The sequence below is a fragment of the Hippocampus bargibanti genome, linkage group LG22 (genome assembly GCF_051943395.1).
Source record: "Hippocampus bargibanti isolate YZ-2025 linkage group LG22, ASM5194339v1, whole genome shotgun sequence".
Taxonomy (NCBI): domain Eukaryota; kingdom Metazoa; phylum Chordata; class Actinopteri; order Syngnathiformes; family Syngnathidae; genus Hippocampus; species Hippocampus bargibanti.
In genome coordinates this window covers 507592-522296 of record NC_142755.1, presented here as the reverse complement: position 1 = coordinate 522296, position 14705 = coordinate 507592, and the positions used below count along the sequence as shown (strand labels likewise).

Genomic DNA, 14705 nt, shown 5'->3' with positions numbered 1-14705 from the left:
GTAACTGTTGGGAGAGGAAATATGGAAGTTAGCGCTTTGTGTGTGTTTTGCATCGCGAAGGTGCAGATGACAGTATTTTTTCTTGACATACTTACTGGTAGTGCTTTCAAACACATTTCCGAATGTTCCCACTTTGAAAGGAGACTGAAAAATGGAAAGACAACTCCAAAAAAAAAAAAAAGATCCACCCAAATTAAAACAGACTGAATTTTCAAAATAAAATTCAAACAAGAAAGACACAACAACGTGAAATACTAAATAATGATAAACCATCCATTGAAGCTATTTTTGTTGATGCCATTTGTGATGACAAAAAGTGCCCCGATACTATTTTGAGGGTGTGTTTGCGTTCCCCCCTACACTCCCCCTCTTTCCCATTTTTCCCACAACGGATTTTTGCCTTTAACTTGTCTCCTCAATGTGAAAATGTCCCAGCGCCGGTCCCCGCCTTGTTCTGTCTTTCTGTGTTTCTCTTGAAGCCATGATGCCCCCCCCCAGTTGAGTTTGTGCTCAGGGAAAACCGCGACCGCTTTGTGCGCCGACGAACCCGCCCGCCGCTTTAGATTCACAAGCAAGTTTGACGCAAGTACAGTTTGGGTCACTTGAACGTGGTAGGAATTATTTATTTGTTTTTTTTTTTTTTATCTTTATTTAACGTATATGGCAGTCCACCGTAGTAGCAACCATAATGTTACAATACCTGACAGATTCAATTTCATTCATTTTCGAGTACATTTTAGCTGAGCTGGTAGCTATGCTGCGTTCACAGACGGCTGGGAAATCGGATATACCCAATTTAACAGTCTTCACCAACGTAGCCTTTTGACTTATTTTTTTTCGTCCGATGTGTTAAGGGTTAGAATGGCCTCTGTTTTTGTGGCCAAAGCAGAGCGGGCGCCACGTCGTCACATATATCCGATTGTCATTCGATGCGATCCCTTTATCGTCAATATGGAGCCAAAGAGCACAGCCAGAAAGATGACAGGCAAGGAAAGTTGAATTCTTTGAGCGATTTTGTATGATTTCATAGTGTAGGTTTTTTGTTTTTTTGGTTTACTTGGGTGCGTTTGATCCCCTTGCACAAGCGCGCGGCTACCGAATGTCGAAATCTAACAGTCCATCCATTCGGAATGATTGTATTGCCATATTTACAGTATGTATATCTATATATATATATATATACATATTTTTTTGGAGGGGGCGATATGCTTTGTGAGTTGTCCCTTTGCCATGGTTGTAAGTATTTATTGCACATGTTATGTGACGTCACTGCATGGAGGACAATTTGTATCTTCCCAGAAGCTTGAAACTGAACCGATTTTGTCCTGTGCAACCCCCCAAACCCCCTTTGGTCATTTCTGTGTGTCTTTCGATGCATGTTGTCTTAGTGAACCATTTTAACAAGATGGAGGAGTATTTTTTCTAATTCATGCAAATGTGTGTGTGTGTGTGAAAGATGTCCTTGGATTTCCCCCCCCCCCCCAAAAAAAAAAAAAAAAAAAAAACAGTGCCGCTTTTAGTATTTTCTCAGAGAAAACAAAGCATCATCAACAACAAAAAAATGTTTTTCCATAAGGGCTTAATATGATTATTCATGATGACCCTTTTGACTGTAAATAGTGAGATGGATTGCTATGCATTTCCCATTTTTTGTGGGTGCGTGAGAGGCGATAAATCCAGAAAAAAAAATATAATTGCGAATGTTGTATCACAAATGTTTTTTTTTTTTTTTTATACATGAAAAAAATGAGATGACATGAATGTGCGGTCATGTGGGCGGAGACTTTGGTGATCGTTTGTACATGGCTTGTGAATATTAACGTTCCCTTTGAAGATATTTACAAATATTTTGAGGGAGATTTAAGCGATTGAATGCCTGCACTTCCGAATGTTAATAGTTCTCTGTGGAATGTCGATGAAAAGGTTTCTTCAGCCGTCATCTGTGCTTCTTTGAAGGTGTCGGATGTTTTGCTTCTCATCCGAGAGGCTTCGTCAGCGAACTAAAATGTTGCTGGTAGGAATGTTTCAATCAAGGGGGAATGTTTTGCCATTTTGACAGTCGCTATGGAATGTTTCAGTGTTCCCGAACCGCTTCAGTGTCAGTGAACCACACGTGATGATCTCAGGCTTGTGTTATTTTTGCATTGTATAAAGAAGAAGAAATCCAAAACTGTGACAACTCTGAAAACACACTGTTACAGTACCATTCAAGTGGTTCTCAATGATCGCGGTATCTTGTCTGTATTCGTATTTTGTCAACAATGAAAAAAAAAAAAAGTTTTTTTTTTTTTCTTGATTTATGTTTTATTGATGTATTCTTATTTTTTGGACGTGGCGTCTCGCCGTCTCCCACGCGTTGGCTTTCGTCCACGTGACCGCATTACCGTCGCTTGTGATGCTTCTGACTTTGTGGTGTCGGAATGCCTTCGACAATCATCTGCACATATCGTGGTTACCATGACGACACGGGGCTGGATTGTCTTCTTTTTTTTGCGTGTTCTTTTTCCTTCCTGGAATAAATCCTGAATGATGACACAAACAAAAATCATCTTTATTGTATTTTTATTTTATTTATTTGTAGTTGTGTTTTTTTTTTTTATTATTTTTTATTCTTATTTATTTGTAACTTAAAAATGTGACTTGTCCACTAAATTGATCTGAAAACATCCGTCCATATGTTTTGTCTATTTTCTGAAGCTCCTCCTGTGGTGTTCAGGTGCTTCTGGTGGCTCCATTTTTTTACTATGAATGATTTACAAATGCTTGTAAATCTTGTTTTTTTTTTTGCCTGCAGGTTAAACTCGGAAAAAGAAAAGACATCGGATCGTCTTTCCCTCCAGGGTGTGTGGGACGAAGCGGTGCGGAGGTGATGTATTTTGCCTGCATCACATCTCCAAATGTCCTCGGACAGTCAGTCGCATTTTTATTCACAAAAGTGTCAAATACAAAATCAAAGTACAACCATGGCGTCATACATAACACTCAATTTGCTCACTCTCCATCCAGGCGGAATTCCAGTAATATTTCAAGGACGTCCTGCTGTTGTTGCCCCCTCGCAAACACATTCCATTCACCAGATGAACCAGCAGGCACGCCGACCCGGAAAAAAAAGGCAAGTGTGACTCATTTGTCTTTCAGGAGCAGTGCTTTTGTGAGCTTTTTTTTTTTTTTTCTTGTTATTTTGGGTCCCATAAAACGGGTCGAGACCAACTTTGTGGTCTGAATTGTTGGTAATTAACTCTTTTCAGAGACGCCGGCCGTTACAGTGGACGGTTTATGTTAGCATATTCATTTCCTTCCTTCAGAGTGTTCAGATTGGGACAAGATGCTTTCTTGTGACTCATCCACTTATGAATATGATTGAAATAGTTGCGAAGAGGAAATCATAAATGTTTGCAATCGATTTAAAGAAGTCCCTCCGTAGCCGTCTGGACTCTAACGTAGCGCCCAGAAAATGCACAAGATGGCGCACAAGCTCCGTTGGAAATGGGTGGAGTTGTCGGCTGGGAATTGGTGTCAACTTACACCTTCCTTATGCATGTTTGTTAGCGCAATTGGCTGCCACACGCAACGATTCACCATGTAGTTTTCCTTCTAATTTCGTGATCAACACTGTTTTCAGATGAAAAAAAGGACCCAAAATGCATTGTGTGTCGCTTTCTCGGTCCTCATGTGACGTCACTTCAAGAATAGTCATCAACTGGAAAACAAGACTTCCTGAATATTCAGCGCGAGTCTTAAAAGGTAAAAATAGAGTAGCAATAGTAGTAATCTTTGTCAAATGCGCTCGGTCGACGTGATTTTACAAATTATGGACGCGACTGGTCCAGAGGTATCGGTTGTCCTTTAACTCATTCCTTGATTCAGGAATTGAAAAGCATGACGTGTAGCCTCGTGAACCGAGCTCCTTCATCAGCGCCATCTACTGGTGATTGTACATCACTTAAGTTGTTTCCAGGTTTGACAATTACACTGGAGCAGCATGAGATGTAATGGACGGTTTCACAGCTGTGTTGCTATCATCCTTGTTAGCTTAAACTCAAGATGAGTCCCTTTTACCCTCTTTTGGGTCCCAGTAGGGGTGTGTCCAATCCTCTACTGGATGCCCTCACCTGGCATTGGCTTACTTTGTTACTTTGGACCAAACTGTCCTTGCGATTGTGGTGGCGTGAGATGCAAGTGGCGCAATCGGGCTAGCGACAGAAGCTCAATCGAGACCGCCCAGCAGTCTGTCGACAGTCCACTTGGAGCGGCAGGTTTCGCTCACAGTTTGACTCTCGGTCGCAAGGCCGGGTCGGCGTACGTCCCCGCCGACAGTTCTTCCCGCGCAATGGCGTTGAGATGATGACCCGCTTGGCGCTCCAGCGTCTTGAGCTTGGCCAGCAGGTCCCGCGCCTCCCGCTCGGCTTTTCTCGCGGCCTTGCGGGCGTTCCTCAGGGAGCGTTTGGCCTTGCGGACGCGCCCCTTCAACTGCTTGTTCCGGCGCTCGGCGCCGGCCAGGCGCTCCTGCAGCTCGCGGCCTCGCTCCTCTTCGTCAAAGAGGGCCGCCTGCACCGAAGAGCATAGCAGCTGGAGAGAAGGAGAGGGGGGGGGGGGTTAGCGCAGAGTTAGCACACCAGACATACCGGGTTGTGGAAAAAACATCAACATGATGCGCATGTCCAGCATCCTGTCACTTGGGACAACGATAAACGTTAGCAAATGGAGTGAAACAACCTTCACATTGAAGCCAAGCACGAAATTGTTCTAGTTTCTTACTTTTCACACGAGTCATTCTGACAGGGTCCCAAGTAGGTTCTCTGTGGGATACCCAAAACATGCACACATCTGTCCAAACTTCGCTGTCTTACCTGCCAGCTGTTAAAGAAAGCATCATCTGCACAAACAGCGTTTCAAGCACGCGTGTACTATAAAAAAAAATACACCATTCGAATTCCGGAGCGGTATGCAAAACACACTGCGGACTCGTCTTGAAATATACATTGATTGATTGATTGAATCTCCAGGCAGTAGTACTTTACTGGAATTGTGACTTTTAACCCTTTTGAGGAACAGCAAGTCACTGTGATGTACATGTTATCAGGTTAGCATTAGCAGCAAGTAATAGCAACTTGTAAAGGAAAACCTTTCAAGCTCCTGAAAGTCCACCTCAAGTATTTACGAGAGCCGTGAGACCATTTTTGGAGATATGAGCCCCCCCCCCCCCATCTCCCTCATCAACGCATGTTCATGTGCTTATTAAGAATTTTGAATTTCTCTACGCATATAAAATGATGTGCCTTCAAGGTGTGAAGTTGGGGGGGGGGGCGCTGTGGCTTATCTTTCACAAGAAAGACCACACGCTGCTCTCTCACAAAAGCTTAATGAAGGCCTTTTGAAAGGAGAGGAAGTCTCTTATATGTCCTTCAGGGAGGTTGGGGGGTGGGTCGGGTTCCCACGAGGGTGGGACGACACCCTCAACTCTGGCGTGCTCCGTCATGTCTTGTCAACGGGAGGATAAAAAAGCTTTTACACCATCGTGACCTCACCCACTATGACCTTCACCTGAGACATGTGACCCCCTCTGCCCCGCCCCCTATCCCAAACACGAGAGCCCAAAGGTCAAAGGCACACGGAACCAAAGATGCCCGTCGGCTTTGCGCTCTGAACCGAAGCTGCCGAGTGACCTGGAGTGCGTCGCAGATGACCATCTCTGCTATTTGACCTTTAACCTCTGCCGACATGGGGTCGCTTGCTATAATCCTCACCGGCCACACATGTGAGCGTGGGTGGCCAATCACGAGCTGTTATTCAATCAGTTGTGTGTGTGTGTGTGTGTTTCGGTTTCCCTATCCTAGTGGGTTCAAAATGGTGACTTGTGACTCACCCACCCGGAGGGGTTCAGTTTTCCAATGGTGGCCAAAATTTGGACTGCTACCCCCCATCCCCTCCCCACTCGAGAAACAAATAAGCGCCACCTGCTGGTGGTTTTGGTCTGACATGATTTGTGAAGTCCACACGAGACTGCCAAAAAGTTAAATCAAGAAATATGACATTTTAAAGTCATTTCCGATTCAGCACAGGCTAAAAATCCTTGAGTCCTAAAATCCAATTTATGAGTTTCATAAGTATATATGATTGAAATTGGGTTCCCATGAGGCTAATCCTTCGCACACATCGTCCCCACCGTGTCATTGAAACATGTATAATTGTATGCGTGTGCGTGTGTAACTGTTCAAACGCACATTTTCCTCCTCCAGTCGATTTTATTCTGAAAGGAATGTTTTTTTTTTGTTGTCTGTGCCCTCCTGATATTAACCATTCAAGAAGAAGCAAGAGTTGCCATAGCAACAAAAGGGCGGCAATGATTTTTACTCCAACTTTTGCGGCCAGTTGAACAATTCAATTACTTTTGAACCTGTGACCCCCATGTTGTTTTGGATATGACATCTGCCCATTTTGATTTTCTCCTTGCCAAAATGTCGCCAGGCCACGCGTATGGTATGCAAGCGAGCGCCTACCCTGCTGTCTTCCGCGGCGTCCCACTCGGGGCTGAAGGTGCGAAACGGTTGGCTCCCTTGGGTGCAGTTGGAGAACTGGAAGAGGCTGGAGAAGGTGCGCCGGTTGTCCGGCGTGTCTGCAAAGATGGCGTCTTGGAAATTGACGCCGTGCGGCAGCATGTTGTAGTTCTCGTCCATCCTGCGGAAGGAACAAAGCGGATACATTTGGAGAGCGTGTTTCAGGTCAGCTCATTTTTCTTCGCGACTTCATCTATTTTCACGTTGAATAATCGATCGGCGATCATGACATTAGTGCTTCTTCAGTGTGGAGTTGTCGATTTGACCCTTTCTTGGCCGGTGGACAGCATTGGAAAAGGTGACATGTTGTCATTATTCCCGCCACGAACTTTGCATGAAATCGGGGAGCGTTTTAGTTGAATCTAAAGTGACATTTGGCATGTCGTAGTGGACGCAGGCGCCGCTTTGCGACGTTGGAGCCCACCTGAGGAAGAAGAAATAGGAGTCGTTCTCCGTCACGGTGTGAGACTGACACGAAAGGTAGCCCAGGCCGGTGAAATTAAGTCGAGAGCCCGCCGGGACCTCCAACATGCTCCCCCAGGCTTGGTCGCACAGCAGCTCCACTTCCGCCGAATAGAGCAGCCCGTCTTCTGCGCCCTCGTGCCCTGCGCCGCGACGGAATCCGACGGCCAAGGAGTTGTAGAAGGCGTCCGCCCCGCCGCTCGCGGGCTCTCGGTGGATGGCCAGAACCCGCGCGTACACGATGATCTCTGCGAGCTCGGCGCGGCATCCCTCGCTCAGCGGGCGCCACTCGGACGGCAGCTGGCAGCCGTGCGTAAAAACGCACAGCAGTCCGAGGAGAAGAACGGCGCGAGGCATCGCGGACTTTGCCGTTTCACTTACGATTTGAAGAAGACCAAAAAGGGATACCTTAAACCGCTCAGCGCCATCAATAAGAAAAGTTGCGTTTGTCAACCGGCTCCGTTCGCGTAAAACTTTAGCAGTCCGTTCCAAAATTCATTTATTTATTTATTTATTCGCGCGGCTCCTCCTTCGAGAGAAGCGCCGGCGCTGCGTTCACAGACTCGTGGAAAGGTGGGGCAAGTGATAGTATCGTTGCGTTCCAGACAATTGGCAAAAGGAATACTTTTCACCCTTGCGGTCGGAACTCGCGATATAGCGTTCCAATTTATGTTGAATTCAACTATACGCTATGTCAAACGTAGAAAGACTCATCCCCGATCGCATCATTTTATATCAAAGAATGCCCTTCTGGATTCTTTTCGGCTCTCTTCGTGTCATCCGAGTTTCAAAAAAATGGAAGGTTTTCGCCTTCAAAGTCAGCTTGCGGTACAGACGAGTTTGAAACCAGTCGTTTCCAACCGGGGGATGAAACGCCGTCAGAGAAACGGTGATTTGTCGAGGCGACGTAAATGCATCAGCGGTTTGCTTATACAACAGTGCCGTCTAGTGGATTTTAAACTGAATTCAAATCCCGTGAAAGTGATAGAGACGACCGCCTGTCATTACTGTGGGGTTTTAAGAAACACTACGGCAATGTGCTGTGGAATCAACCAAAACTAACAATAATTCAGACATTTTAAGTGTAACATTAAATTATTAAGTGTAATACTTTTTTTCTTCTGTATCACAATAACCAGACATATGCGTGCTTAATTTCTATACAGTTTACGATGATAGAGACGTTATTAAAATGTGTGCGCAGTGTATCACAAACTTATGTTAACGCAGAAACACATTCAGAAAAATGGTAAATATGTAAACTTTTTTGATCAGAATTGTTTCGTAGTTGAAAAGTATGTTCGACCGAGGAGAGGCGACATTTTTTTTTGGGCGACGTCACTTCGAGGAAATGGGTGATCGTCAAGTGCGCGTAGCTCTTGACAGGAAAAAAACAAGACATGACACCTCTTCATACTAAAACATTTTGTCGCTTTCGTGTGCCACAATGAATGACAGTCGATGAAGTGATGTGTTTTATTTTGAAATCGCAAACCAGAAGCGTGTGTTTTTTTCAGTGTTGGGACAAAACCAGGAAGCGGACGTTGCACAGTTCATCAACAATCTCAACTTGAGGTCGAAACGAACGTCCAAATTAGACTTTTCGCATCCCACCAGAGGTCAGTTTTACAGTTTTAAACGAGTTTAATGTGTCGTCGTGACGCACTTTGCGTCGAAAGTGACTGGTCAATTTGAAAACCCGCTTGGCTCGTCGTTCGTTTATTTGCGGACCGAAAAGGAAAGTAGATGTTTGGTTTTTATGCGCGTGCTGCCTCCGAATATCCAAATGTCTTTTCCCGCTGACTTCTGTCACTTCGCAAAGAACAACGAAGACAACAAAGTGGAAACTGGAAAGGGTAGACGCGTTACTGTCAAACGAACAAAACGAAAGCGACGCGTACAATTCAAAGCGTCTCGGAGTCAATCCGATATTAATTTCAAACTCAACGCTTTGTTACAGCTTCAGCTGTTGTTAAATCGCTAGCTATATGTTCATAAAGTTACATTGTATCCTCATTTTGTGTAATGCCGTAATACTGAGCTGATCTGGCAACCCGGGCACTACGCGACATCACGTGACTTGACGTCATTTGGCAGTTTTCCGCGATGCTACCGAGTCCTGAGTCACTTCAGACCCACGGACACTAATTACATTTCACGGAGATAAGTGAATCAAGCGCGTGGGGAAATGTCAAAACCGCAAAATAAGAGCCGAAACAATGCCCTGTCAAACCAGTACGGGAAAGTGAGATGGCAAAGATACATAGCGGGACTAAACAGAAACGCTTTGTTGTTGTTGTTGTTGTTGTTTTTCCTTCCTTCCTTCTCTCAGCGTCATGGCTTCCGAGGACCCCATAACAAATGGAGACGTTAGTTTGCTGGCAACGCCGGAGGAGGCCTTGCGCCAGATGAATGTTCTCATCCAGGAAAACCGCAACCTGAAAGGTGAGAGACGATGTTGGGCTTTTCGTGGTTTCCGATGCGAAATTAAGTCAAGGCATCAATCAATGTATTTGTTTAGTTTTGTTTTGAACGATTCCGTTCTCCCTTCTCTAGAGGGTCTGCGTCAGACCAACCTGACCATGAAAGAGCGCTTTGAGGAGCTGTGCAGGTGGCGCGAGAAGCAGCGCGACGAACGGGTCTTCCTGGAGAGGCGGCTCGGCGAGGCCCGCCTCCAGATTGAAACCTTAGCCATTGAAAATGAGTTGATGAGCGGCAAATTGACGGCAACGGCGCGCTCCGGCGACGCTTTGAGTGACGCAAAGGTGAGCGAGCGTGCGCGCAAATAATGAACCTTGATCCCAGTAATGAGCGGGAACTATGCGTCGTTCGCAGGAAGCCGCTTGCGGCCGCGGCGCCGAAAAGGACGCCTTGCGCGCTCTGGTCAATCGGCTGCAGGCGGAGAAGAACGACCTGGTGGCTCTCAACTCGGAACTGCAGCTGAAGATTGAACGCAATTTGCGCGAGGACTCCTTCATCGAGGTCATCACCGTGCCGGTGAGGAGAAGAAGCTTGAAAGCCTCCTTTTTACCATTGCCAAAAGCATTACGTGCGGGGAATAAAGCAGTCACAAAGATTGGAGAAAGCATCAGGGAGTAAAATATGTTTTTCAGTTTCTTCCATTATTTATAGATGTAGTATATTTTTTATTTTTATTATATTCTCCGTTTTATATATATTATATACTGTATATATATTATAGTGTTTTTGTTTTATTTTATTTATTTTTTTATAAACCAACATCTTTTTTGTTTGTATTTTATTTATTTTTTATAAACTAACATCCATTATTTATTTACGTTTTACAAACTATCATCAAGTATTTTATACATTTTTTTATAAACTAACAGATATTTTTATTTTGTATGTTTTTATTACAAACTAACATCAATTATTTACAATTTTTATTGTATTTATTTTTATAAACTAACATATTGATGTATTTTTAGATGTTTTTATTTTACTTTTATAAACTAACATCAAGTATTTATTTATTAAAAAAACATTCTATTTGACCAACTTAAGAGTTTGCCATTTTTTTTTTTCTCTTCAGGACGGAAGCGGCATCAGCCTGGCGGCGGCGTGCGAGAGCGTCGACCGTCCGGACGCGAGCGTGACGGCGTCCCGTCCGGCCAACGGCGACGTGACCGTCAGCCAGCTGCTGCAATCCCTCAGGAACGAGAGCCAGCGAGCCGAGCGGCTGCAAGCGGAGCTGAACTCCACCATGCGCATGTAATAAACGCCACACACACACACCACACACACACACACACACACACACACACACACTTTATTTTGGGCAGCGCGTCAACGCACATTTTGAAGGGAAAGGAAGAAAAAAAAACAATCTTCGAAAATACATTTCTTATGACACTCAAAAAATAAATGGAGGAAATATATTTTTAAAGAAGAATCATCTGACCTGAAATGTTTTGGCAGGAAAAAAAAGTGCGTGTATTTATTTATTTATTTATTTTAATTTTTGTTTTATTATACTTTCAATTTTTTTATACATATGTACATATTTTAATTTAATTTTATTAACTTTTATTGTTAGTTTTAGTTTATTATGTTATATTTTTATATGGATATTTTTTGTAATATTTCTTTGTATTTTTTAATTGTTTTTATTTTATTATATTTTATATTTATAGACATTATATATATTTTAGATAGTTTTTTTAATGTTATGGCATGAAATAAAGTTTATTTATTTCTATATTTAATTGTTTTTTTATTCTTTTATTGGTATGTTGTTATATTTTCTACTTGATATATTTGTATTTTATTGTTATTTTTCGTTATTTTTTTCTTCCATTTTTATAGATGTATATCTTTAAATGTTACATATTTTTTATGTTATACTTATTTTTATTTTCTATCGTATATTCTAGAATGTATATATTTGATCTGGTTTTATTTTGGTGTGTTTTTGTTCTGATGTTATTTTCTGTTTTGTTGTATTTTCTTAACAAGCTGTCTTGCACTGTGAACAGCATCAAAACAATGGAGGAAAAGAGCAGCGGCGGGGTGACAGTCGCGACGCAGACGACGCAGACGACGGAGGAGCCCACAGACAACGCCAAGACGGCGGAGGTCGGAACCCAATCGATGAAATCCCCTTTTAATGAGTCCAAATGGGAGCTTCAAAACGACATTGCGACCGCCGCGTCGGCCTTGCGTTCCAGGCGGCGTCGGAGTTGTTCAAATCGCAGATGAAGGCGCTGTTTGAAGAGCTGCGGCAGGCCCGGGGCAAGCTGGACCGCGCCGAAGACATGAAGAAGAACCTGCGGGACCGGTTGGTACCGCCGTTACCCGGCCCACTCGGAAGCCGCGGCGCCCCGGACGCTCCCGTCTCGCCTGTCCCGCAGCTGCCGCGAGGCGGAGGGCGACGTCGCCGCCCTGAAGGCCCAGCTGGCCCGCGCGCAGGCCCTCGCCACGGAGAACCAGCGGCTCAAGCTGCAACTGGATGACGTGCGGGCGCACAATTTAGCCGCGCGGAAGGAAGTCGGGGAGGGCAGGTGGGTCGACATGGACGTGGACGCGGACGTGGACGCGGACGTGGACGCGGACGCGGACGCCGCCTCAATCCAATCCAAAGCTTTGACGGATTGCGTCGCGGCTTCCTCCGCAGGACCAACCTGGACAAGCTCAAGGACGACTACGCCAAATTGTATGAAGACTACATTGAGCTGAAGGAGGAGGGGAAGAGGAGAGAGGTAAAGGAAGAGTTTTCACGCTTGCACTGGGGACGCCCCCCGAACCGCAATTGAGCAGAATTGAGCTCGGATGCGCCGCTAGCGAGCGAGTCCACGTCGTCGCCGTGTTGGCAGGCCGAGCCGGTGGCGGAGCTTCGGGAGCTTCGGGAGCGGCTGAGCGCGGCCGAGGAGGCCCTGGCCGCCAAGCAGGAGAACCTCGACCGCCTCAAGCGAGAGATGTTCGACAAGGACAAGGAGCTGGAGACCATCTCCGTCTTGGAGGCGCAGGTGGGGCCAGTCACCACTCGTTAGGCGGAATTAATACCTCTTTGATGCATTCAAATTCATCACAAAGGTGGATGGATTTGGAGTCATTATATTAACATTTAACGGGGTTTCGTCAATTAATTGCTTACAAATTGAGCAGTATGATTGCTAACTCGTTTATGCAGTCATATTTTGAATATTTTCATTTTTCTTATATTCAATTAAGGCTATTTTAAAATTCTTTCTTGGAGTAAAAATACATGAAAAATGTGTATGCATTTGAACTTCTCACAACTTGTTGTGGAGTCAATGAGGCTTCACGAATAAAATCATCCCAGTTTGAGCCCCACAACGTCAGTCGACTAAAGGTTTGTTTTTTTTTTTAAACGTGACCGTTCTCTCCGCAGGCCGAAGTCTACTGCTCGGATTTCTACGCGGAGCGAGCGGCCAGGGAAAAACTGCATGAGGAGAGGGAGCTCCTGGCCGTTGAGCTGGACTACGTCAAGAAACAGAACAACCATCTGCAGGAGGAGATGAGCCGGTATGACACCACACACACAAAAAAATGCAATAAAAACCAATTTTACTACAGCGATACCTCGGTTTACAAACACTTACACAGGCTAATGTAAACCCAATGAGGACACAAAAGAAAATGACGGTCGAGCAGAAGAAGAAAATCATCGAAAAACACCAACGAGGTGTGCGTTAGCATCCCAGTATGCTAAGGTGACCATTGCTACGTGTGGCTAAGGGTGTTTCTGTGTTGTCTAAGCAACGGTCTCGGGGCAACAGAAGAGGTTGAAAAACTTCTGTTGATTTGGATTCATGAAAAGCAGCTCGCAGGGGACAGTGCGAGTGAGGGTATTATCGCCGAGAAAGCACGGCAACTTCACCAAGAGGCAACGACATCAACGACCGTCACAAAGGTCAATAAATCAACTTTATTATTCAGTACAGTTTATTTCTTTCATGACAATGCGATAGCACATTTATTAATCATAAAATAAGGTCTATTTTGTGTAGTTTTTAAGGGATATTTAGTAGAAAATGATGTTTTATGGGGACCTGGGAACAGATTATTCTCATTTGAATGCTTTCCTACGGGAAATCAATGTTTGGGAGACACTTTCTGGGAGCCAATGAAGTTGTAAGCTGAGGTATCACCGGGCGTACAAGCATCCTGATGACTGAAAAGAATTCCTTGTCATGCATGCATCACTAATCTATTCATCATTCATTTGTTTCCTTATTTGAACGGAATGTTCCATGTCACAGGCAGATGTTAGGTGATATGCAAAGGAGACACGTGGGTCACCTCCATGCGCACGGGCCAGCTTTAGTTTCAAGAGGTTTGTGCCTTTTATTGCATGAAATGAATGTGACGTCGTCGGTCATTGCTCCATGTTGTTTCTTGTGTTTTTGCCAGGAAGTGACTGGCAGCAACAGGGCAGCATTCCTCAACACGTGTGTCCAAAGTGCAACGAAACCCTGCCAGATATGGACACCCTGCAGATCCACATCATGGACTGCATCAACTAGACCCCACCCGGGCCCCCCTTCGTTAATCCCCAATGGACGTGATTTGCACTTTATCATCGGGAGTCTTCCTTCTGGTTGCACCTTTCCTGTCCTGTGACCAACACTCCATATCCTTTTTGCTTGTTTTCATACTTGGAGGGAGATGGCGCTTTGAATACGGCAATCAAGACAAGATGAGGCTCAATTCTAATTAAAATCTGTCAACTGGGGGGGGCTCTTATATCATAACACCCCCCCCCCCCCCTCTCGATAGATGCGATTGGTAGAATTTCATACCATGACAAAACTGCTGTCTATTAGCTATCTGACTGGCTAGCCATCTAGCTAGCTAGTTAACTTTCGATCTATTTGAGTTATTCCGGGTTGAGTGAACACTGGCGCGTGTGGCTGCCGCTGCTCACCCAAGGCAAAAAAACGTATCCTGTGACTGTAAAGTGACCTTGAGAGTTTTGAAAGGCATTATTATTATGATTAAAACTTGTTTCCTCGGCACACTACTCCTGCCAAAGTAGAAGCTGATGTCAATGTCATTCAATTGTCAGACAAGCACAGCCATTTTGTTTTAGTCTTGCAGAGTCAAGTAGGCGTCTAAATGGTCAGTGGCGGCGGCGGCGCTTTCCTCTGGACGCTCCGGCTCGGCGAGATTCGCCGCGAAGCGCTCGTGGAGAGCCTTGATGGC

At 44.8% G+C, this 14705-nt stretch overlaps 2 protein-coding genes across 3 annotated transcripts; one reads left to right on the top strand and one right to left on the bottom strand.

Annotated features, from left to right (window-relative positions):
- Positions 1 to 2278: 2278 nt before the first annotated feature.
- On the bottom strand, positions 2279 to 7458 carry ccdc3a (coiled-coil domain containing 3a). Of its 2 annotated transcripts, XM_088989126.1 has the most exons (4): positions 6982 to 7458; positions 6501 to 6678; positions 4268 to 4569; positions 2279 to 2522 (listed from the first exon to the last, which is right to left on the bottom strand). In XM_088989126.1, the coding sequence occupies exons 1-4, from the start codon at positions 7374 to 7376 to the stop codon at positions 2453 to 2455; spliced, it is 945 nt and encodes a 314-aa protein (XP_088845252.1). In that variant the 5' UTR covers positions 7377 to 7458; the 3' UTR covers positions 2279 to 2452. The 2 variants fall into 2 exon arrangements, with proteins under 2 accessions (XP_088845252.1, XP_088845253.1); XM_088989127.1 differs by lacking the exon at positions 2279 to 2522 and having other exon boundaries at positions 3761 to 4569.
- Positions 6582 to 14540, top strand: optn (optineurin). The gene is made up of 14 exons (XM_088989096.1): positions 6582 to 6722; positions 8537 to 8638; positions 9352 to 9464; positions 9576 to 9784; positions 9855 to 10016; positions 10573 to 10751; positions 11516 to 11615; positions 11708 to 11817; positions 11891 to 12040; positions 12154 to 12238; positions 12353 to 12505; positions 12892 to 13025; positions 13763 to 13836; positions 13914 to 14540. Exons 3-14 carry the CDS (start codon positions 9356 to 9358, stop codon positions 14024 to 14026), a joined length of 1578 nt encoding a protein of 525 aa, XP_088845222.1. The 5' UTR covers positions 6582 to 6722; positions 8537 to 8638; positions 9352 to 9355; the 3' UTR covers positions 14027 to 14540.
- The last annotated feature ends 165 nt before the right edge of the window (positions 14541 to 14705 follow it).